The sequence below is a fragment of the Leptosomus discolor genome, chromosome 4 (genome assembly GCF_034619465.1).
Source record: "Leptosomus discolor isolate bLepDis1 chromosome 4, bLepDis1.hap2, whole genome shotgun sequence".
Lineage (NCBI taxonomy): Eukaryota > Metazoa > Chordata > Aves > Leptosomiformes > Leptosomidae > Leptosomus > Leptosomus discolor.
This window is the reverse complement of record NC_141394.1, coordinates 76,526,662-76,548,986: the sequence shown is the minus strand read 5'-3', so window position 1 is coordinate 76,548,986 and position 22,325 is coordinate 76,526,662. Positions and strand designations below refer to the sequence as shown.

At 45.0% G+C, this 22,325-nt stretch overlaps 1 protein-coding gene across 1 annotated transcript in view; it reads left to right on the top strand.

The window, feature by feature from the left end:
• The first annotated feature begins 377 nt into the window (after nt 1-377).
• The window catches only part of FGFRL1 (fibroblast growth factor receptor like 1), a 175,640-nt gene continuing 153,692 nt past the window's right edge, over nt 378-22,325 (top strand). Inside the window, exons 1-2 of the mRNA XM_086464562.1 lie at nt 378-442; nt 1,132-1,241. Of these exons, the coding sequence (XP_086320688.1) occupies nt 378-442; nt 1,132-1,241 (175 nt within the window). The remainder of the gene's footprint in view (nt 443-1,131; nt 1,242-22,325) is intronic.

The following is a 22,325-nucleotide window of genomic DNA, read 5'->3' as shown; positions in this document are numbered from 1 at the left end:
CCACCACCCCCGCCCGGGAGACCCCCGCCCGGGTCGGCGAGACACTCACGCAACAGCTGGGAACCGCCGGGGTTGCCCCAAAGCGGGGGGCAGCACCAGGTGGCATCGCGCCGGGTGTCGTCCCACCCCCACCCCCAGCCTCCCCCACCCCGACCCCAAATCCCGGCTGCGAATATCCCGTTACCGGCTGAGCCGCGCTGAGCCCCGCGGAGCCCCGGGTCCTGCCCTGGGGTGGGGGGTGGGGGAGCCCCCTCCGCCTGCCCGGCCCCGCCGGACGCCCCCCGCCCCCGGCGCCCTCCCTCCCTCCCTCTCTCCGTACCAGCTCCCCGCTGTAAATTGGGAACCTAATGGCAAAGCGTCCGTATTTGCTTTGCTGGATGCTGTACACGGGTTGTTGTGTGTCCTGGGGGCACGGAGCGTTTAAACCGGGGAGTTTACAAGGGTGAGGAATTCAGACAGTGTTTAGAGAGTGAGAGTTTTAGGAGGAGAACAGGGTGTAATTAATGTAAACCTGATCTACCCCGGGTTTGCGTATCGCAGCGAAGGCATCTGCAAGAATCTAGATAATTAAGTGCGGTTTTGCTTTGGGACGCACCTCTGGAGCACAGGGGAACAAGTGGGGCTTGGGGGGCGGGGGGAGAGGAAAGCAGAAAAGCCAGTGCTGTTCAGAGAAGGGAAGGCGCGTACCCAGCGCGGAGCCTGTCTGAGGGGCACTGAAGCAGCAACACAAAGTTTTCTGGGCTGCTGATGGGGAGGTAACATTCCTCCTCCCCCTTCCCCAAGTTCCTCCACAAATTGTTAACCTGAAATCATGTTTTATGGCCACTTGCTAGTGTTTTGTTTGCCTTCCAGACTGGATCTGTACAGGATACCAAAGAATTATGCATTAACTGTAAACTTAGAGGAGCTTACTGGCCTCAGTGGGTTCTTGATTTATATCAGGCTAAAGCAGAGAGGAGGGCAAAGTTTTACTTGCTGAGCGCCAAGGAATGAATTACAAGTACGTTGCTCTTTCGTTTGCTGTTTCTGCTCTTAAGTCTTCACGATAGGTTTTTAAAACTCTGCAAACTTGTGGGTTGTTTGGGGGTTTTCCCCCAGTAATTATTTTACTCTCCTTTTTCCTGCCTCCAGGTCTGAGAGGACAGTAGCTTGTATGATACGGAGGGATCTCCTTTTCAAAATGGAATTGCAGCTCGCGCTCCTTTTCGCAGGGATAATTGCATTTTCAGACTCGGCAAGAGGTAAGGAGACCGCGCTTGCTGCAAACGCTCTGCGACTCGCACCCTTCCCTCTGCTCCGCTGGGCTTGTGCTCTGCAAACACCCATGGTGCCCTCGGAAGGACCCCATAAGGGAGTTGCTGCTGGTGCTGGCTCGTCCCCGGCACGTTGCTTGTCTGCACAGGGGTGCAGGCTTGTGCCCACGTGTGGTGCCTCCTTACCTGCGTGTTTCGGGGCCATCGGTTTGGATGGAGTGTGGTCGCTCCGGGTTTGCCGAGGTCTCTTAGGCGCAGGTGAACTTCCAGGGGCTTTTCTTGTGCATGTGTAAAAGTACACAGACAATTTTAAAGAAAAGCAACTGCATTCCTCTGTGGATCAGAAATACCTCTCCCCTCCTGTAATCCCTCCAGCCTCTGCCCTGTATATTCCCACTAGCAAACTAAACAAACACATCCATTAACTTCCTCGGTGACAGACAAATGACAGTTCCCAACAGCGAGAGCGTATTTTAATGCTGGGGCTCCAGCAGTTGATCAGATTTCAATAAACAGGTTATCCTACCAGAGACAAATTGAAATACATGGACCTGGGAGTGACAGGGGGGTGGGAAAAAAAAAAAAGGTTTCTTCACGGGAAGGTGCTTTAAGCAAAGCTCTGGGATCAGAGTGGAAGAAGCCGTGGCTTTTCCTCTGCTCTCGCCCTTGTTGTACCTTGGTGGGTGCTGTCCTTGGAAAGCCTGAATGAGAAACCATGCTTTCAGCTCCCCCGGCTCTGGTCACAAAGGAGGGGCTGCATTGTTCCAGGAGAATGGGGGTATGGCTTTAGGATGCAGATTGCTCCAGCTGCAATTCCGAACAGTATCACAGTTGCTTGAATTGTTGAAAGACCTTTAAATCACCCAGTGCCATGGAGCTGCGAATTAAAAGGTTTAAACTTGCCCTTTGCTTGGGCCGTAACTTGCCAAAAATAAACCTTGGGGGTGAGGGTGGGAAAGGAGTGGGGGAGTTTCTCTGAAAACCCAAGGTTTGGTTAGTGTGTTGCTTATTTTTCCTTCTTGGCATTGGCTCCCAAGTAGATATTTTATGGAGGCAAAAGCACTATAAAATGATTTGGCTGGAAGCTGAATGAAAAACAAAACAGTATATAGACTGTAAGTCCTACAAGTCTAAATTCCGGGCGAGGTTTACAATGGAGACTCAGTTTAAGTTGTGGGCAATGGGCAGGAGTGTATGAATTCAGATGACCTCATGGATGTATATTATTGCAGTGGACCTGAGAAGTTGGTGGAGTTCCGGAAAAGATCTGAAGTGGGCAGGAGAAGACAAAAAGATTTTTGTCTCTGTCGTGATCTGAGTATCGTCTGCCTTACTGGCTGACCTGGTTTAAATTTGGTTTGCACTTGTCTTGCTTGTACTCTTTTATTGCCCCTGGAAAATGAAGTGCTGTGGGCTGTTGTTGTGTGAAGAAGTGACAAAATTTACAGCAGTAATTTCAGGACATCATTGTTTTCCTATGGAAAGGCCTTTTTAATATAACTTTGATAAGTTCCTATTGGTAATCGGGTTATTTAAACTCCTTTCAGAGCTGGAAAAATCCATCCTGCAAGTGGATGGAGAAATGACCCTGGTTATTTAAAATGATGTAGAAATAAAGTTTAATAACCAGGGCCAAACCTGTGAAAAATGTCATTCATTCATGTGCTGATATGGAGACAGGGAAAGCGAAGGAGGAAAAATTTGTCATTGCTGTAAAAAAAAAAAAAAAATAAATAGACAACGCCCAGCGTTTAAATCCTGCTTTGAGATGGAGAATATTCTTGATAACGGAGGATGTAGATGAATGATCAAAATTGTAAGTGAGCAGAGGTGAGGCCCTCTGCAGCACTTCGCAACCTAATTTTGTGCTGTCGAATATCCCCAATTATTAGATGTTTACGTTGGGATAATTTCAGATTCTTGGAAAAATGTGCCCAGTTGTTAACATGCTTGTGGATTTTTTCCGAATGTATCATACGGCGGGTTCGGCCGCCGGAGATGTATAAATGTTACCTGTTTCAGTCGCTCGGGTTTTATAGACAGTCCTTTGGCCAAATCTCAGCCTGAGGTCGCAAGGCTTTACACCAGAGGGAAAAGGGCTCTTTGTTTTGGCCAAATAGCATTTAATATCTGTATCCTGATAGCAAATTAGACGTGTGTGGCCCAAAGTGTGCCAATGCCTCCTAATCGGAGGTGTCAGGACTTAAATAGGTGCTCGCTGGCTTGCAACCAAGTGAGGAAGGTGGCTGAGGAGGCTCAGTGTGAAAGTGCTGGTCCTGCTCTTCTGCTCGTGTTAGGCAAAAGTAGTTAATGCTGGAATTAGGATGTTGATTTGGAGCTGGCTGATTGCGTGCCCATGTTCGGGGAAGGTCTGTGCCATAGTGCATTTGCACAAGGGGGCAGAGTTAAGTTGCCCACGCGCTCCGGCTTTGATATTTCCTGACAGTTGAGTGCTCAGCTGCAATCTTGCATTAAATGTTATGTTGTATTATTTTTACATCTTTATTTAGGTGATGCCTTTTAAGGCCAAGGGCCCTGCAGGGATGACTGATTGGGCTAATGCGGCAACGGTTTTCCCCCACCAGCAAATGGGGGCATTTTTCCAGGTTCAGAGCTGTGCCTACTGGCTCTGTCCCTTCTGGTGAACCAATATGTCACATTGCTGGTGTACAAAATGCTGCAAAAAAGGAGATATGTTAGAAACCCAAGATAAATTCTTAAGAAAGAGGCAATACATTCAAAGCATCCATGCAAAGCAGAGAGCAGGTCTGATACTAGAGGTCCAGGTGCAGAACTCGCTGTGTCTGGCGGGATGAAGGATGAGGTAGCTCTGTCTAAGTTTGAACCAATGCTTTTGGGGCTGAAATTTAAAGACTTTGGCTAAGGGCTTGTCTACACCTGCAAATACACTGGAATAACCCTTCCAAAAAACTTAATCTGGAATAACTCCCTCAGCAACCAATCTTATTCCAGTCTAAGGATCTCCTGGATGGAGCCTGTACCAAGAAAGTCTTCCTTGGGACCTATTTTGGTAAATATCCAAGCCCCTTCTTTCCCTTGTGGGTGAAGACAGGAACTTTTGTGTGCACAAAATCCACTCTTTGAGAACAAAACCTGTGTGCTGCGGTTTTCTAAGAGGGACTATGCCTTCCGGCTGACAGCCAAGGCGTGGGGCGGCAGCTTCAGCCCTGTTGCCAGCTGCACTGGAGAGTGTCAGCCCTGAACCTGGGATAATAATGCAGGTCCAGTGGCTTGTCCCTCATGTCACTCCATTCCTGTTCTCTCCAAGCAGCCCTATATTGGGCATGAAAGTCCCCAGTGTCCTACCCTGGCCCTCCTCTATAAGGATGAATGCCATCTTGGGTCACTAACCTTTAGTGACTACGTCCTGCAGCAATGTAGCTCCTACCACTCCACACCTCCGGTCGGATACAGGTAATACAATCTGATATTTTCCTGCCTATGTTATCTCAGTGACCCACAACACAGTATTTGATCCAAATCTGTCAAGTTGCCATCGTATTCGCGTTGGTGACCGTATATGGTAATGTTGGGATGTGTTTGGCTTGGTCCCGTGGCTTAAACGAGATTTCGTATGGTATGTTTAGAAGTTTTTGGTAAGAGCAGTAGCAACCCTCTTGTTAGCGAGTAAATTGATATTCTGCTGGAAACTGATTGGTTTGGATGTCGATTTCATTTTTGGTGCACTGTGTGGGGAGGGGAAGAATGGAACCTTAAATGCTTTCTGCTCCGGCACTTCTCTGTGCAACACTTGGCTGGCAAATCTGGTTGATGCCCACTTTACAGGGACTCTGCTGATGGGACCACCTCAAAATTCAATGGTTTTGTGCAGAAATAATGTTGTATGCCATTTTTGTTTCTGTGAATATTGGAGAAAAGGGAATAGGATGCTAGAAGTTTTTTTTCTTGGGAGATGAGTTCTTCATTCTGGTGAACATACTTACTATTCTGTAATTTTGGGATTTGTAAGAGTGAACAGTAGTAAATGTAGAAAAGATAAATAATGATGAGAGAGATGGTTGTTGGCTTCCGTTTTACTCCTTTATTCTTGCTGAATGGTTGTTACTAGGTATAACGATTAGGTAATTTGTCACTTGTGAAAGAGAAGCGTATTCAGATCTAATAGCCTGAATCAGATTTTATGTAAGTCACTGCACATCTTCTGGTTGAGTTTGGGGCATTTTTTTGGTCGTGCTCTTGGGGAGCTTGCTCATTAATAATCTGTCGGCATGACTTGTACCTAAAGTCAACATGACGATCTAAGAAAATCCTGGTTATTTTTTTTAAACCCCAGTTCCTCCCTTCTTCGGAGGCTGTCGGCTGCTTTAAATTGCGTCTGAGTTTAAACATAAAATACAGTGTGCGTCATACTGGAAAATTAGGGTTGATTTTATTTTATTTTTATTAGGAATGTTACAAAACTCAGCAAATTGCTCAAATACATTTAGATTTTCCTTAAAGTTTTTATAACTTTGTTTTTCAAGCCCATATGTTTCTTTGACCTTCATTAAAAGACTCAAGCAGCAAATTAAAGTACGTCTTTTCTATGATAAACTTACACACAGCAAAGGCTGGACTCCAAAGTCTGACTCTTAGTTGCAGAAGAAACTTAAATGTGCCATGAGGTGGTGCTTGAGAAATTACAGGAAAAGACTTCTTTCGGGAAAAAAATGTCATTCAAAAACAAAAAAGCAGAAGTGACACTGGCTAGCAAGTAGGAACCTGCTTTTCAAGGTTTGGGACCATTGGTGCTAGTTTATTAATTAAAGATGAGTTTTTGTTATCTGGCATGAATTGGCTGATAGAGCTGATCTTTTCTAATGACCCATCTGATAATTCCTTTTCTAGTGTCTGTCTCGCTACAAGTGACACTGGTACGTCTGGGTGCGGAATACTCGTTATGGAATAGCGTGATTGTGGTAGAGGTGGTCACTGTCCGGCTGTGCGTTTTTGGATTAATTGTTGGAAGAGATAAAAAGTTCCACTGAAAGGGGGAAGTAATAATGCAGAGGTCCTCTTATGCCTAGTTTGAATTAAAAAAAAAAAAAAAAAGAAAAATCAACCACCTTTAGTCATAGCTTTATTTATTCATTGGCAATAGAATGAGTGCAGCTTTCTGATTTTCCTGAGACGTAAAACTCCTATTTGTGTCTGCAGTGACTTGTAAAATCATGCTGCTCAAAGGGTCCATGCAAATGTATCCTAGCATTACAGGAGCTGGTGGAAATGCTTCTCTCTCCCCTTTCTTTCATTAACCTGCTCATTTTGTCTTGTTTCAAGGAGTTTGTCTTTCATCTGACCTCTTCCTGTGTTTACTGGTGGGCTGATCAAGCTGAAATGCATTCGATCTTGTTTTGAACATTTAATTTGGGTTTCCATTCCTTTTCTTGTTCTCTGTAATCAGCCTTGACTTGGTGTTTTCTCTGATAATAATGCCTCCATACGTATTTAACTGCATTGACCTGTCCTAGTGCTTCACACCAAGGTGGAACAGTTTTTGGACATATAAGGGACTTCTTTTAAGAGCAGAGCCAGTGTGAATGCAGAAGTTGCAAAGACCACTGTCTGTTGCAAACCTATTGAGTCTGGTGCTCATTTGTAGCAGCCATGGTACTAAGGTAAAAGAAAAATATTTCTAAAAGCAAGCTTGAATAATCTGATCCTGCTGCCCCGATGTCGTATGAGATATGCAAATGCAGCCCATGCCAGTTTTAACAGGTTAGGAGCTGATTCAGAGCCTGTGAGTGTTGGTGCCGTGACTCCTACTCGCTCCCATGGGATTTGGATCCGTCCCCGAAGGATGACTTACACAGATTATCTGTGGTATCCACCTCTGTGTGGACCCCTCATGTACGGCAGCAGAAGAGATGTGGGCTAAGCGTGGTATTTTGGATCCTGCTGTTCGCCTGCTTGACTGGACAGCTTGGACTCAAGTTTTTTACTCTAGAAACACATTGCTTCTGCCTGCTGCGAGCTCTGGCTGGTGGCTGGAGCGTGCGCTTCCAGAGCTGAAAGCAACTTGGAAATTCATTGCTTTAACTTTGACTCACCACAGAGGGGTTTCTCCCCACAGAAAGGGTGCCATTCTGCGGGCGGTGTTGCTAGGTGTGGAGTGGCTGAAGACTGAAGACTGCTCTGAGTGTTATTTAACAAGTTAATATATGCCGTTTGCTGCTGAATCCATTCACATCTCTGATTCTTTTTTTTTTTTTTTTTCCCCCTTCCGAGTCAAATAAACACGGGCTTCATGGAGTTTGGTTAGTTGCCCTTATTACACAGTCTCTCCATTGTATCGCAGTAGAAACACAGTATCCAGCAGTGCTGCGAATAACCTAACATTTTTATTTCATCCCAACCACTCCAATTTTCAGGAAGAAATTCAGCCAATAACTCCAGGCTACTTCTTCCATTAAGTGTTCAAACTTAATTTTGAGCTCCACTAAGGGAAGAAAAATGTAAATTGGGAACAGAGGCTTCTCGGAGCAGGTTAATGTTTCTTAGGACTGCTGCACCTCTATTCTCAGCCTTTCTACAAGTGGCTTCTAGATTGATGGGACCCAAAACCATTTCTCCGTATGTCTGGTAAATTCATTTCCTGAAAGATTTACAGAATTTTGGGTATCCTGTCAAGTGATTGAGAAGTGAGTAACGCAAGAGGCGTCATACCCTAGATGCCACTTGGGTGGTGTTGACTTTGGTGTGTATTTTGGGAGCTGTTGATTTGTGCATGTTAGGTAAAAACACAGGAATGGCAGACAAATGCAGAAATGCGGACTTAATTTGTGCAATAGGCATTTTTTTAAAATTCCCGTTCTCCTTGCTGGGTTTGCTTGCACGTGCCTCTTGAACAGATGACTCTAAGAGTTTGGTACTGGTGTTCTGCAGACTCTTCACAGCAATTGTGGGCTTGCTAGTTCTGCCCAGAACAAGATATTCAGGAGAGGGAAAAAGGTGGAGGAGGATGGAGAGGCAAATGTAAGCATTACCCAACCTCCAAGAGAAAATTTAGACTGGATTAGTGTAATGCCGCTCTTGAGGCCTGGTGCAGCCATGGATTTAAATCTCCCTTTTTCTGGACAGAAGTGGATGGGGTGAGGCCAAATCAACCCCAAAGGAGGGAGAAGGGACAGTTACTCAGCCTCCCAAAGCTGAACAAACCAAACTACTGGAGTTAGGCTGCTGCAGATGCTGGAGCACTGTGAACTGGTTTCTTTTCCTCCTTTTTCTTCTTGACTAATAGATCTATGTGAGTTGGAGTAATTGAGGGAGCTATTTTTCTTAGTGGCTGTTCTCACCTAAACAGATCTGTTAACACTAGTTAAGCAGTGACAAGTGTCAGACAAGTTACAGGTGTATGAACTGCATGTCAAGGATGTAAGGGTTAATGAATAACAGGGTAAACCTCTGGACATGGTGGAATATCTCCCTAGGGATACTGCAGGCTCTCTGTAGAAGGAAGAAAGCTTGTTTGGCATCGAACAGTCAGTGTAAAACTGGTGACTAAAATTCCTTCGGTGTACGGATACCCTTCCGAGAGAGGAAGCTATGAGCCACCTTGCTTACCTTCTGGGTGGATCAAAATCTTTCATGTCCTTCTGCAGAGTAACACAACATTTTGGTGGCAATCACAGTGTCTCTTTAGCCAGACAAGTAATATTACAAAGGGTTTAATGCAATTTTGGGTGGTTTAAAGTGGGAAACTGGGAGAAGAGTTGCCAGCTCCATCAGCATACAGAGATCAGGCTCTGTGCTCTGATAAGTCATTTCATAATTTAATATTTAGGGCTGGATATTGCTCTCCATTACTGAGGGTGATAGTCCCTTTAGGTTCAGTGAGCTGTGGCTGAGCAGCTGTAAGTAGGATTTAAATTCATAATCTTCCAGAGAGCAGAAACTGGGGCCTCGTAAGACCAGGTTGTGTTTCAGCTCTGTACAGTGTGGCACCAAGCCGTGGGAGGGTTCATCGTCATCTGCGATAGTTAATATAAAACTAGGTTAACAGATCAGAGCTGATGAGTATCTTTCCTTCTCCTGGTATTCACAACCAATCAGAGATGCAGTGTTGCCGGGGTTAATTTTGTTAAAGGCTAATGAGAGTGGAGCTTTCAACTTCGAGGTGGCTAGGACAGGTGTTTACTTATCTTTGACGGGTTTGATTGACAAGGAATCGTAAACCTATTAGGGAGATATTTGCATATGCAGGAGCACTGGCTTTGGACAGTTGATTTCTAATTGCTGGATTTGTTATCTGAAAATGTTTGGCTGCTCTCAGCACACATCTATTGCTTCTGGGAGACAAAAAGACACAAAGAAGTGGGAGAAGCTAGTCAGAGCATTTTCCTCAGGGGCTGGAGGAACCATAAGGTAGGGATGGGCCACTGTCTTATCCGGACCAGAGCAAGGTCCTGCTTGTATCACTAAGGCAGAGTGCTTTTCCTGATTTCCTGCTTGCTCAAACCTGGGTAGGCCAGAGGATTTGGAGGATTTCAAGCAGTATTTTGTGACAGCGTTATACACAGGATAAATCTTGGCATTGGACGTTCATTGGAAACACCGGAGTAGTCCTCCTTTGCAATTGGTAAAGTAGCCTCAGAATATTTAATTTGAAGCTCAGTCTGGAGCATTTCTTCTCATGAGTACTCCTATTGGGATGAGGATTGTAGATTTACAGGGATGGGAATCTGTCCCTTTTTTCCATGTTTTACTACTAGTCCCAAGGAAGAAAACAGCAAGGTGCTGCTCAAAAGTAGTCACAGCAATAGACCTGTATATTTATAGTAATTATTACTATTTATTGAGAGTGTCCAGTGAAGAAAAAAAATAAATATAAAATCTTCTAGATAGTGTCAAGAGAAAAAGCTTGTCTTTCTGAAGACCACAAACTAGCTAAGTGGAGTCTGAGGCTTATTTTTCTTTTATCCTAGAAAATCCAATAAATCCAGTAAATTCTTTCAGTGTGGTCTTCCAAGAGTTTTTCAACTTCGTCTGACTCGCAGATTATTTGAGTGCCATTATAGACTAGGGGTCAAGCAAGTTAATTCCCAGAACAGTATGCTGCCCTGTTTTCAAACTGTGCTAATCAGGGTTTTGAGTCAAAGCATGGTAGTTTGCTTAGTGAAATTATTTTCCTGTTAGAAAACTACAAATAGGCTCTCACTATTCGTATTGGCTTCGGCCACTGGAGCACTTACATCACATGCGGAGCAAAACCCCCGAGGATGTACTTGCTGTGGATCAGGGCACCGGTGGGGACTCATTTCCCAGCTCTCAAGATTGCACTCGTGAAAACAGGCTGAAACCTTATGAGAAAAAAAAAATAACAAAAAAATCCCCAACAAAAAAGACAGACATTGTTACAGTGGTATTTACACCTCCAGCAGGACGGAGGGAGGGCTGTGTGGAGCCCATCCGAGCTGTAACGTGAATGTCCTTTCCCGAAGGAGATATTTGCTGGAGTTATTTCGTTACCTCTCCCCCTCACCTTTTTGTAATTGACTCTTGTTTACTTTTTCCTCCTCCTTTCCCAAAGTTTATTACCGCTGTTTAGGCAGAGGAAATGAATTAACATAATTTACTGGCTTTTTAGAACAAGACACATTCCCTGCATGTAGGTATACACACGCTCGCAGTCGCCCTCCCAGTGCTGTGCAGAGGAGTGTGTTTACAGAGTCTGGGTCCATTTAGGGAGAACAATACCCTGATTATGGAGGGCAGCCTTTTATTCCCAGAAACCAGAAGGAACCATTCGCTTCAAGCAGCTACTGCCCCTTGAAGGTACAGGCGGCATGAGCTGCTGGAAGAGGAGAATAAATCTGTTGTGGACACAGACCAGCAGCATTGTTCTCTGCGGAAGTTGATTTAGGCGGGGGGGGGCGGGGGGGGTGGGGGTGGGAGAAGTGGTCTCAGGACAAACCAAGAGCCAAGTTTAAGATCTACCAGCACACAGAGAGATGTTGTGATTTCCAGTTTGATTTCCAATTAATAGCTGTGAGACTTCAGGGGAACTATTTAGTGCTTCTTGAGCTGGCAAGGTGCTGGGGAGGTTGGGCGGGAAGAAGATGGTAACTGAGCCTCCAAGTGTTTTTGGATAGGCTGAGTTGGGTTGAAAGGTGCTGTTATGTATGAAATGCTGGTCATTTCTAATTGCAGTCATGCACCTGTGCCTGGTAGATAATGCTGGAGCCATGTCATATGGAGCATTTGCTTCACATGATGTTGGAAAAGGTCAAGCATGTGATTTCTGTCCTGCTAAGGTGAGTCATTAGCGGCACAAATAGGACCACTTTCCTCTGCCTGACTGCAGCTGCTCAGTTCCTGGCAGTAAATGCTTCTCAGGTGTGATCTCATGGCAGCTGAAGATGACTGAACTTGACCCCATCACCGTCCTGTCCTTGTCCTGCCTTGCTCCAAGCCTTGTAACTCCCTTGTGCCAGCGTGAGAACTCTTCTGACCTTACTGTTAGGTGTTTTGGGGAGGTAACCAGGGCAGGAAGCCAACTGGAAAAAAAAAAGTAACGGGTTAAATTGTTCGAGGAGCATGGCCTGAGCTCATGGGATATCACAGTGTGACCATGGGCAGCTTATGGCAGGAAGGGTCAGTGCTTTGGAGGACTGGGTATTTATGTGAACATTTATAAAATGGCCCTTTAGGAATGTAAAATGCAGCAGGGTCCACACTGCAAAATGTAGCATTGCCTGGGGGCTCTGAATGTGAAGATTGGAAAAATTTGATTTGGATCCTGTGTAGGATCTCTGGTAGAAGTTTCTCATCCAGAAGTGGTTTGGGCCATTCTGAACAGGCAGTAATTATTCCTCACTGACTTTTGCTCTTGGTTCAGCTCAGAGTGTAGCGCATCGCTGACCCTTCTGCATTGGGACGTTCCAGCTTTCACACTCTGTATCACGAAAACTTTCTGTTTGTCTTGGTATTCCCTTGAAATTTGGAGTGCTTTACAGGGGAATGGGAATCTTCCTCCCTCTGTTCTCTGCTTTTGGCTTCTGAGGGAGAAGGATAAACAACCGGGAAATGGCAAATTAATGCTGCCAATGTTCGCTGGCCCTCCTACGGCAATTGTGGGCTGCAAGGAAGTAGCTGCTCTGGCAGGAGCATGGACGGCAGCAAAGACAGGCTGCAACCAGCGCTGCTGGTGATTGAGTTCTCTCCAGTCCAGGCACAGTGTGCATCGACCCCAGTATCAGGGCGAATGTGGTTTGTCACCCAGGCCTGAGAGGGAGCCAGGTTCCCCCCCAGCCTTGGCTTCGTCTCTGCGAGGACTTCTGACTACTGACACCACTTCAGGGGGTTGCAAAAATAAGGCAGAGAAAACAACTTGTGCAAAATACTCCCTGCGGGTGAAAATATTTTTCCAGTGGAACAGAGCCAGTAGGCTAAACAGGTAAAGCTGCAGGACTGCATTAACAACGCTTTTAGGGGTTTTCTGGAGGGGGGGTGTGTTTATGTTGGCCTGTGGGACGTGGTGGGTGAATTCTGCCTAGGGATGATTGATGCACGTCTAACGTGATGAACCGTGACCCTGCACCCCAGAGAAACTGCAGCTTTTGCTTGTCCGTTGATCTGTATTTTGTAAAGAGGGGAAGATCCTGGTGTGTGACCCAGTACCCACATGAAGGCTGCTGGGGTTACTCTACTTTGGAAGACGAAACTCTGGTACATTCAGGAAAATCAGAACTTGGTACTACATAATTATAACTACCCCAAAGCACCAAGGATGTGGGATTTTTAAATATCTTTTAAAATCTGTCAGATCTTCTCAGGCCTGGATGATGCGAAAGGGGTAAGCATCGGTTTTCATGCCAGCCCACGGACTGCAATAAGGACAACAAGAATAGGGCAATAAGAACAGCTCCAGAGTCCATCCCCATGTCTGTGTCGCCACGATGGCTTTCTGCTGAGAGCATGAGGGTGTGCGGTGATCTGTGGAAAAATGTGGATCTTGGCAGCAGTCCCTGGTTCAAAATATCTGGGAAACACTGAGCCGGGAGGTTGAAAATACATCTTGGGGGTTTCTTTCTCCAGAAGGAAAAACAGCATTGAACTTCCACTGAGACAAGTGTTTGAAAGAAAAAATGTGCAATGCAGAATTAAAAGGCAACAGCTTAGTTATCGGAAACTGATTGAAATAACAGTGTCAGGAATAAGCCTGAATGAATTCTAATAGACCCTTGGTTTGGATCTTTCTGTTTGCGTACTTACAGGCGCTTTCCCTCTTACCTCTGCAAGAGTAATGCAGGTACTATACTAAATGCAGAAAAACCCCAACCAGCAAACCCAATAACTTGTCTGAGGGAGATGAAAAACGCACCAATGCAATTGAACAAGCTTTCTGCTGTAAGTATCCTAGCCTTAAAATCGGAGCAGGGCCTTTTGTTTGTGGCATGTGTTGGAGGGTATTTTGCTGTAAGACGAATATTAAGACAGGTCTAGAGGAAGACTGCAACATCTGAAGTATTTAATAATGCTCTTGGAGAGCAGGTCAGCAAATGAGCAATGGTTTCGGTTGAAGCAATGAACGCAGCTTAAGGCAAAGCTGTTGTTATAGATGATGTGATTTATTTATTTATTTTTCTTTTAGTATTGGGGTTAGTGTATGGAAGTCCTCATCGTATCAAAGCCCTGTTGTTGTGTTAAGGGCTGTCAAACCCAGAATGAATGACAGACAGTTACAGTCTTAAATGCAAGTTACTAACAGCTCTTTGCATCCAGACTTTGTTTTACTCTGACAAAGGCTCCCTCTGAAAACCAGACGTATTGGTCAGCCCAGTTTTATTTTACCCGCGTAAACCTGAGAAAGGTGAGATCCCGTATTTGCCTACAGCGCCCTGTGCAAAGCAGACATTGCCCCGATAAAGATTTCTCGCTGCTGCTACAATACAGACCCACACAACTGATAATCTCGTGCCCAAACCCTGGGCAAGTGCCCAAGGCAACACAGGTGCAAAGGTATCGTTCATGCATGGGCTGAAGGGCTTGTGCGCACACCCAGCATGGTTCATATGTGTGAATCACAAGCCCAGTCACCCTCTCTCTGCTGGGTACAAACTTCATTGTTGACTTTAGGGCATTACACCATGCTTATTTTTTGTGGAAACAACCATCAAAAGTCCTTGAATAAAAAAAAAAACAACCTAACAGAGATTATTCAAGCATAATTATTATTATTAGCAGCAAGGTATTTTCACACGCGCTAACGACAAGGTCTGACTGCTCCCATGCATTGCTCCACATCCTGCTGGAGCCCGCTGTGGGTTTCTGTTCCCTCCTGGAAAAGTGCAAAGAAAAGCCAACCTAAAATCTGAGGGAGGGGAAAAGAGTTGAGAAAGGCAAATTTTCACACTGGCACAGAAAAAGAGGTTCTTCCGAAAGATTTCATTTTGCTTGGAAAGGTTTGTGGTAGTTGTTGAAAGGGCATTTCAGTGGAAAAGGGCCAAGCAGCCCTAGGCAGAACCAACACCCTCAATTGAGAAAGATTTTTCAAACAGCAGTACTGTTAAGAAGTAATTAAAGTCAAATAAAACAAGGAAAATAGTGTATGACACATCTATTTGAATTCATCCCAGTTTGAATCCACTGAAACCCATGTAGCACGGCACTGGAGGCATGCAAGGGAAAGTACAAACCCCAGTATTAGACTCCATTTTTACCAAGTGTTTAAGCACATATTTACTTTTAAGCACCTGAGGATCGCTTGTATTCAAAGAAACGATTGCTGAGGACCCGTTACACGGTATCTTATGCTTATTTGAAATATGAAAGGCTTAAGCATAGGCTGAAGTGGTAGCAATTATTTCACGAGGATTCTGACATTGGGTTTTTCCACTTAAAATTATTTTTCTGGGCTCATGGAAATTGGGAAATAACTCAGTATTCCGTTGGAGAAAAGAAAAACTAACCCACAAGATCTCAGCCTTGATAATTTTGAAGGATACATAGAAAACGTGAGTTGCATGTGTCAACCTTTTTGGCTGGCTTAGACACCAGGAGGGAAATAAAGAACTGAAACAAGTTTTCCATGACTCCTCTAAACCAGTCCTGTTATTTTGGACTCTGCTTTATGATTTTTGGGTGCTAGGGGTGGGTAGTGCCCCTAAGAGTGCTGTTGTGTGAGGGCCTGAGCCTAGTTGTGCAGACACCTTCTGCACTTGCAGTTCCCGTTGCTTCATTCCTTTGCCTCCTCTGCAATGTTATCTTGGGCAAAAGTTGAAAATAAAAAAAAAAAAAAAAAGAAAAGAAGAATGAAAAAAGGACATTTTGGGGGCCCAGCTGTGTTACTTCAATTTTTGCTGGCTGTTGAGGAAGATTTGTGAGGACTCTCTGGGGGAGAAAGGGTCAGGTCAGAGGTAGAAAGCCGCTCACCCTCTACCGGAGGCATTTATAATGCCAGGGCAGCTCCCTGGGGAGTGTCCGTCTGTCTGTCCTTCCCTCTGGGGTTGACAAGAGGCAGACAGCCTCCCCCCAGCTGTTCCCTCTGTCAAGTTACAAATGAGATGCTGAAAAGCAGCCCTTGGCCTTGAGACAGCTCTTCTCTCTCTAGCTTGTTCTACCCATCAATTAATGTCAAGCAAAGGTGTTTTATAACTATTCTATAACTTTTTCAAGAGCAGGACCCTCACGCCCTTGCAAAGGGAAAGTCCAGCTCCTGTGCGAGGTGGCTGCCAAAATCTGTGTGTCACAAGTTACACGCAAGAGCAAACAGGACTTTTTCTTTTTGTAAAAAATTGCGCCTTGATATTCAAATTCTTTCATGAAGAGTTTATCCAAGAAGAGCATCTTTGTTATAAGTGAAGGTGGGGAAAAGAAACACCTTTATCCTTTCCCATCAGGTCAGTGGTACTTAACACTAGTGTCGGACGTGATCTTCTGTCTTCTTCCATTTCTGATGTGCTTTGAAACCTGGTACCAAGAGCTGGTGGCTTTACCTGGACTCCATCAGTCCCTGATGAGAGCAAGTGGCATTTCGAGTAATTGTTCACCCTTGTAGCTCTTGGCCTGTGCAACGGGTGTGAAGCGTGAGAAGTGAATTATGAAAAAATAATTAAAAATAGTTTGTGACAGTGTATTTCCTGACACACAACAGCGAGACGATGGCGGAGGCTTTCAGGACGTCTCTTACCCACTCACCCTCTCCTCTTGTACCGACTTCCAGCTATTCGGCTGTGTGTTTTCTTAGGAACGAGCTTCCACCCAAAGGCTACTGAATTTTTCTTAAATGCCGGTTTCTGTCAGAGCTGATAAGGCAGCAGCCAGCTTGCACAGATAACGCAGGGTATTGAGGCTTCTTGGGTTTGTCTTTATTTGGATTTTTTTAGCAAGCATTTAATACATGCTGAGCGCTGTCCGGAGACTTTGAGTTTAGTGGGTTGTTCCCCCGCCCCCCTCCCCGCCCCTTCTCTTTTTCTTTGGCTCCAAAATGCTTTTAGGGTATTTGGAAGAGGAAAAAAAAAAAAAAAAGAGAGAGTGTGCTAATGGAGAAGAGAGATGGTGAATTATCGGTGTTTGCTGAAGGGAATGGGGAAGGTGGGCAGCTGGGGCTGGATGCCGAGCGTGGCTCTGGGCCCTGCTCTTTTTATGGCTCCAGTTGGAGGATATTCCCCCCAGACAGGGTTTAAAGGCCGTGAGGAGCAACACAGAGTTGCCTGATCGCTGGTAAAAACGTGTCGTGGTGTAGGAAAGCTTGTGATTAATTGTCTTTTCATCTCCCCCTGACTCCGGCTCCTCTTTTCTTGAAGTGTTATCCCTGTTAGGGCTGCTGGCTTTTGTTAACCTGTGAGGGAGTGTTTACACTTGGCTTATGTTAACCAGAAAGGAAACTTTACCAGCCAAAAGTTGATTTGCCTGCTGATGCTAGTGACTTTGTTATAGGGAGCCTGGTGAACAAGGCAGATGTGGATAGAAGATATCTATCTATGTGCCCTTACACAAAGATGTCTTCTGTTGCCCTTGGAGTGTGAGATTAACGTCCATTTTCAGCCCGAGCAAGCCCTTAGTGATGTAAGGTGTCTCCTCATGCTTGCAGTTTTGCAGTGACCCGATGTGTCCCCAGGTTGCCTTCTGTCTGATGCAACTCTGTGGACAGTTGCATCATGGGTCAGATTAGGACAGAGATATGGCTGGAAATCCCACCAAAAAAAAAAAAAAAAAAAAAAAGAAAGAAATAAAGTCATGGCACAGCACTGGATTTTATATACTTGGCTGTTGCTTGTGGCACCCCTCAGGTGGTTTGTACAGAGCATGCTGTTATTCACTGGTATTTAATATTCATTGTTTTCTCAGTGATGCTTCACCATGGTTGGAATTACGATGCCAAACACCAAGTCTCGTTTTCAAGTTTCAATGCAATTTGTGGGCATGCTTTAATGAAGCTTCACAGCACTGCTTGGAAGAGTATTTTATGCCTATAGTGTTGTGCAGGCAGCCTCATACAAAGGGGTCAGGAGCAGTATGGAAACACAGTGTTTTTGTTATGCGCTTCTGCCCAGCAAATCTTTCTTGCTCTTTAATGTAACCTGTCGCATATGAAATTAATTTCCAACATGCATTTGCTCACAAAGTAGCGTTCTTCACACCAGAAATCCATAACAGTAGAAGAAACCGCCACCAGATGTCTATATTTATAGAAAACTGGCATGTTCTGTCTGGCGATGACAGAATATTTCAGTGTATTTATGAAGTGCTTGTGTTTTTAGAAATAGAAAAATCCAGTCAATATCAGTAGAACTATTCATCAGACATCTTGCTTTTTTTTTTTTTTTGTTATTTTAAGCAGCAGAACATGTTTCTTTAGTTGATGCAGTACCCCCAAAAAAGAGCTATACCAACCCCTCTGTTGTCACTGTATTTTTTTTTTTTCCAGCTTCACAAACCTCTTCATTTTAGAGGAGCATCTCTAGCTTTAAAACAAACACTACTGGAATCTCATGCAACTTTGACTACATACTTCTATGTCAGGCATTTTTACTTGAGAGATAACTGTTCATAAAGCTGAAAGAATAATTTCCACTCTAGAAGCAGACCGTGCAACATTTTTGAGTTTTCAGAGTAAGGTGTTTTGGGTTTTTTTTTAGCCCCTAGTTTGGGTTGTTACTGTGCAAAGGGTGTTACATTTGGATCTGATCACATTCAGAATTAAATTTGGATTAAACCAGAGGTGTCGGAGAGTGCAGGAGCCCCGGCATGGCTGGTGGCTAAAGCGTGAAGCCCATCAGAACTTGTGTCCTAAAGACAGTTCAGTTCTGTTCCAAACTTTCTGTGTTAACAGTTAAATTGAGCCACTTGATGCCTTGGTGTCAATGTTTTTGCTTATATACTTGATGTAGACATTGGAGAGTTTTCAGAATTAAAAGCTGCAGACATCTCTTGGTCAGGAGGTGCGGTTGGAAGCCAGGGATGCATACCTGGCAGTACATAAATTGAAAGAATTTAGATAGGTGCCTTTACGTATTATGGTAACAAATGAAGAGCTGTACAGAAACATAAGTGAGAGGGAGCTTCTTGTGGGATTTGCTATTGGAACACAGTTGCTAATCTGTGCAATCTACAAATCAAGTTAATTAGGTTTGCTCAGGCTGTTGCTCACACAATTGCTAAGCACAGTAGCTTGAAGGCAACGGGGGTTTGGCCTCCCAATCTTTGCTGCGTATTTGTTTTTTTACCGAAAATGCCTTTGATATATGTAAGTTATGTTTCCATGCATTACAAATGATAGATTCTTCCCCCATATCCTGTGACAGCCTTCCCTGGAGACAGACAGTCTGTGTTGTTTTAGCGAGATGAAGAAAGATTAACGGGAAAGGTTTTGCTAGTGTTTGCAAAGACTTTCAGCAAAAGGGAAAGGTTTGGATTGAGGATTTGGTGAGAATGAAAAAGCATGTCTGAGAACTGCTGCCTGCGCCTGCACATGGGGCTTCCCTCACTGGCTCCCCTCTCAAGTGGGCAGCAGCCTGCAAGGAGCACCAGGACAGCCCTGACAAACCCCGAGGGTGCAGGCGTGACGTGCTTGGCTCCTCCATGTGCTCCTGCTTAGGTAGAACTGATCCCCTTGCATCTGCAGGTCTGCAGGTTATTTTCTAAGCCAGCTTGCTGGTGCATTGAGTCTCTGGGTGGGCAAGGAGCCTCCGCACCACTGGGGAGTGCAAGAAGTTGGGTACCCATTGGGAAGGTGCTCCAGAGGACCCCTTCACCCCCTCCATGGGGCTTACCCCACCAGGCATGGGAATGCTGTCCTGTGGCATGAAGCCAAGGCACTGTGAGAGTTGTCCAGCTCATAGATTAAGACATCTATGTGTCGGTGTCTGAGCTGCCCTCAGAGTTGATGGAGATGTTAGTAAGTAGGGCATTAGGCTGGTATTGACCAGCTCTCTGCAGTCTGTAATGGGTATTAGACACCTATAAACATATAAATTTAGGTGAATCCAAAAGCTGAGTCCTGGCCATATTTAAGTTCCTGAGATAGTTAATAGTGATGCTATATACGGTTACTGCTTATCTACTTGCATGCAGTGCCAGCGATTAAAGCCTTAAGGTAAATCGCAGGCAAGTCCCCACCGAGGTTTTGTTTCCCCTGAGTTTGAGCCTGGATGGGCTCTAGCTCACTGCTTAGCTACCTGATATCCTCAGCCTTGCCCAAAGCCCCCAGCTCCTCCCTGCCGGGTGCTGGTGCCTGAGGACACATTGCAGCTCACACTGTCTGGACAGACATCCGAGGACAGACCTATGGTACGTTTTGGCCGCTATCAGCAAAGTAGAAGCATCTGGGAGCTTCACATGCAGGCTAATTGCTCCTAAGTGCGTAATATTATATGTATTTGAGAGAAGGGGTGTTCACCCTCCTGGTGATCAATTTATACCCCAGAGTGGGAAAGATTAATAGCCCTTGGGGCTTTCTCGTCACCATGCAGGGAATTAACATCCCAAGCAGGAGGGGCTCAAAGGTCTGACTTGTAAACTTGTGTGGTGTTTTCTTTGTGAAGCACGGATGGGATGTGCAGTAAATCAGGTTCAGGCAGTTCTGTTTGCCGAAAACAACATCATTTCACAGTGACCCTGAAAACATGACTTTTTTTTTTTTTTTTTTTTTTTTTTTTAAAGTCCTAGCAGAGGCATTGTAGCTGAATCCAGGAGGAGGAGTTGTGGGTGGTGGATCAGGAGCTGGAAGCAAAACTTTCCTCTTTGAGTTAGTGCTGCAAATCCTGCCCTTGCTGACAAGGCTGGTGACGCATGTGGAGGACTTGGTGGCCTTCACCACAGCTAGATATAGGGTCAATACAGCAGCTCCTGCTTTGTGTGAACTGGAAAAGGTGGACACTGTGACCTGGAGCCCCGCTGTCATGAAAGAGAGCATCAAATCATGGCAGCAGTTGGAAAAAGCCATGAACCAAAAGTGCTCTGTGCAGAGCCCCGATGGTTCCTCTGAGAGTGTGAAGGAGAGAAGCTCATTTGGCCCCTGCTATGCTGCAGAGCAGGATTTGTTTGGCCCAATCTGTTTACCTGCAAGGGACTGAGGTGCATCATGCCCTAAAAACACCTTTTCCTCCTGTAAAGGGAGGTGAGGGACCCCTCAGGTGTCTACACTGTGTGTGTCTGAAGTTAGAGGTGAAGGAGTCCTGACGGGGTCTGGTTTTGAGCATGTCCTGGTGTAAATCGGGAATGGCTTCTTTAAAGTGGAAAAGGAAAGGCTAGTTTAAAGCCAATAAATGTGAATTCACCCTCAGGCTCCAGTGAGTGTTAGCAGGATTAATATGTGAGCCAGCCCATTTCCTTACACAGGCAAAACTTTTCCTTATGGCATGAAATTCAGCTCATTGCAGAAGGCTCAGGTACCACCAAACCTTCTTAAGGGCTTGCATGGGAGGCCAAAGGTCTATAGGCATTATGCTGCCTGTCTGTCTGCACATGGAGAAGTGTCATAGTAAATGAATCCATTACCCAGGATTGTTGATTTAACACCTTTCTTCTACCTCTAGAAGAAGCTTCCTTCCAGGTCTTAAATCTGTGTTATCTTCAGCTCCTTCAGTGTAATAGGGGATTTGGGGATTAGAGGATGGGAGCCAACGTCACTGCTGCTTTTCTGCCTTTCTGGAATGTGAGAGAAGAGGCTGGGGGTGGAAGAGTTCTTGTATGTGCAGTTTATTGGTGTGTCTTCAGTAGAGTTTTATTGCTTTGTTAAAAGATGTTGAGCTGTATGATTTATTAGCACTGCCATGGAGAGTGTATTAATGATTATTTCACATTCCATGAGATCTTGGTGGGTCCTGCCCATGGTAAGGTCAGAACGAAGGGGCATTTGACATAATACTGCTTTACTTACAATAACAACTGATAACAAGCCTAGAAAATAAGTAAGTCTCTTTGACTGCAGGGTGCGTTATCTTGCAGCAGATACCAACACAGCCTTCCAGAGAGAACTGTTGACCCTTTGCTGCATGTTGTCAGATGCCTAAGAAGTGCCATGGCAAATCTGCATGCATGCGCACACTTGAAAGTGCTTTTACTTGCTTAAGAACAGCCATCCCAACATTAGCAATTATTCCTGGCAAATGCAGTACCTTCTGCTAGCCATGCAGGATCACGGGGTTTGGCTGGGAATGACCAGTCCTGGTAGGCATGAAAAAGAGCTTGTAAACATTTGCTTTTCTTTTTTAGGGGTATCCTCCAGTAAAAAGTCAACACAGGCCATTTGGTCCTTCTGGAGCGATGGATCAATTCTCCAAGCTGGGGCTGGTTAGTCTCAGATTCATATCTGAAGTGGTTTGTGGTTCTTTGACTATTTCTGCTACACATTCAGAGTTCTCTAAGAAACAGGGGTGATCTTTGACTGCAACTTTCACATTGCTGCAAAGCTGCAATAGCTGAAGCTTTAAGAAAATCAGTGGTGATTACAACTGTCTTAATAAAAAAAAGCATCTATTGGGCAGAGATCTCCATTTTGGGTGGTTGCCGTCCAGCATGGTAGACCAGTTCCCTAGGTCTGCATTTGACCTTGCAGATTTGGTTAGGCTAGCTTGGAGCGACAGGCTGTCCGTGGCAACATCTGTA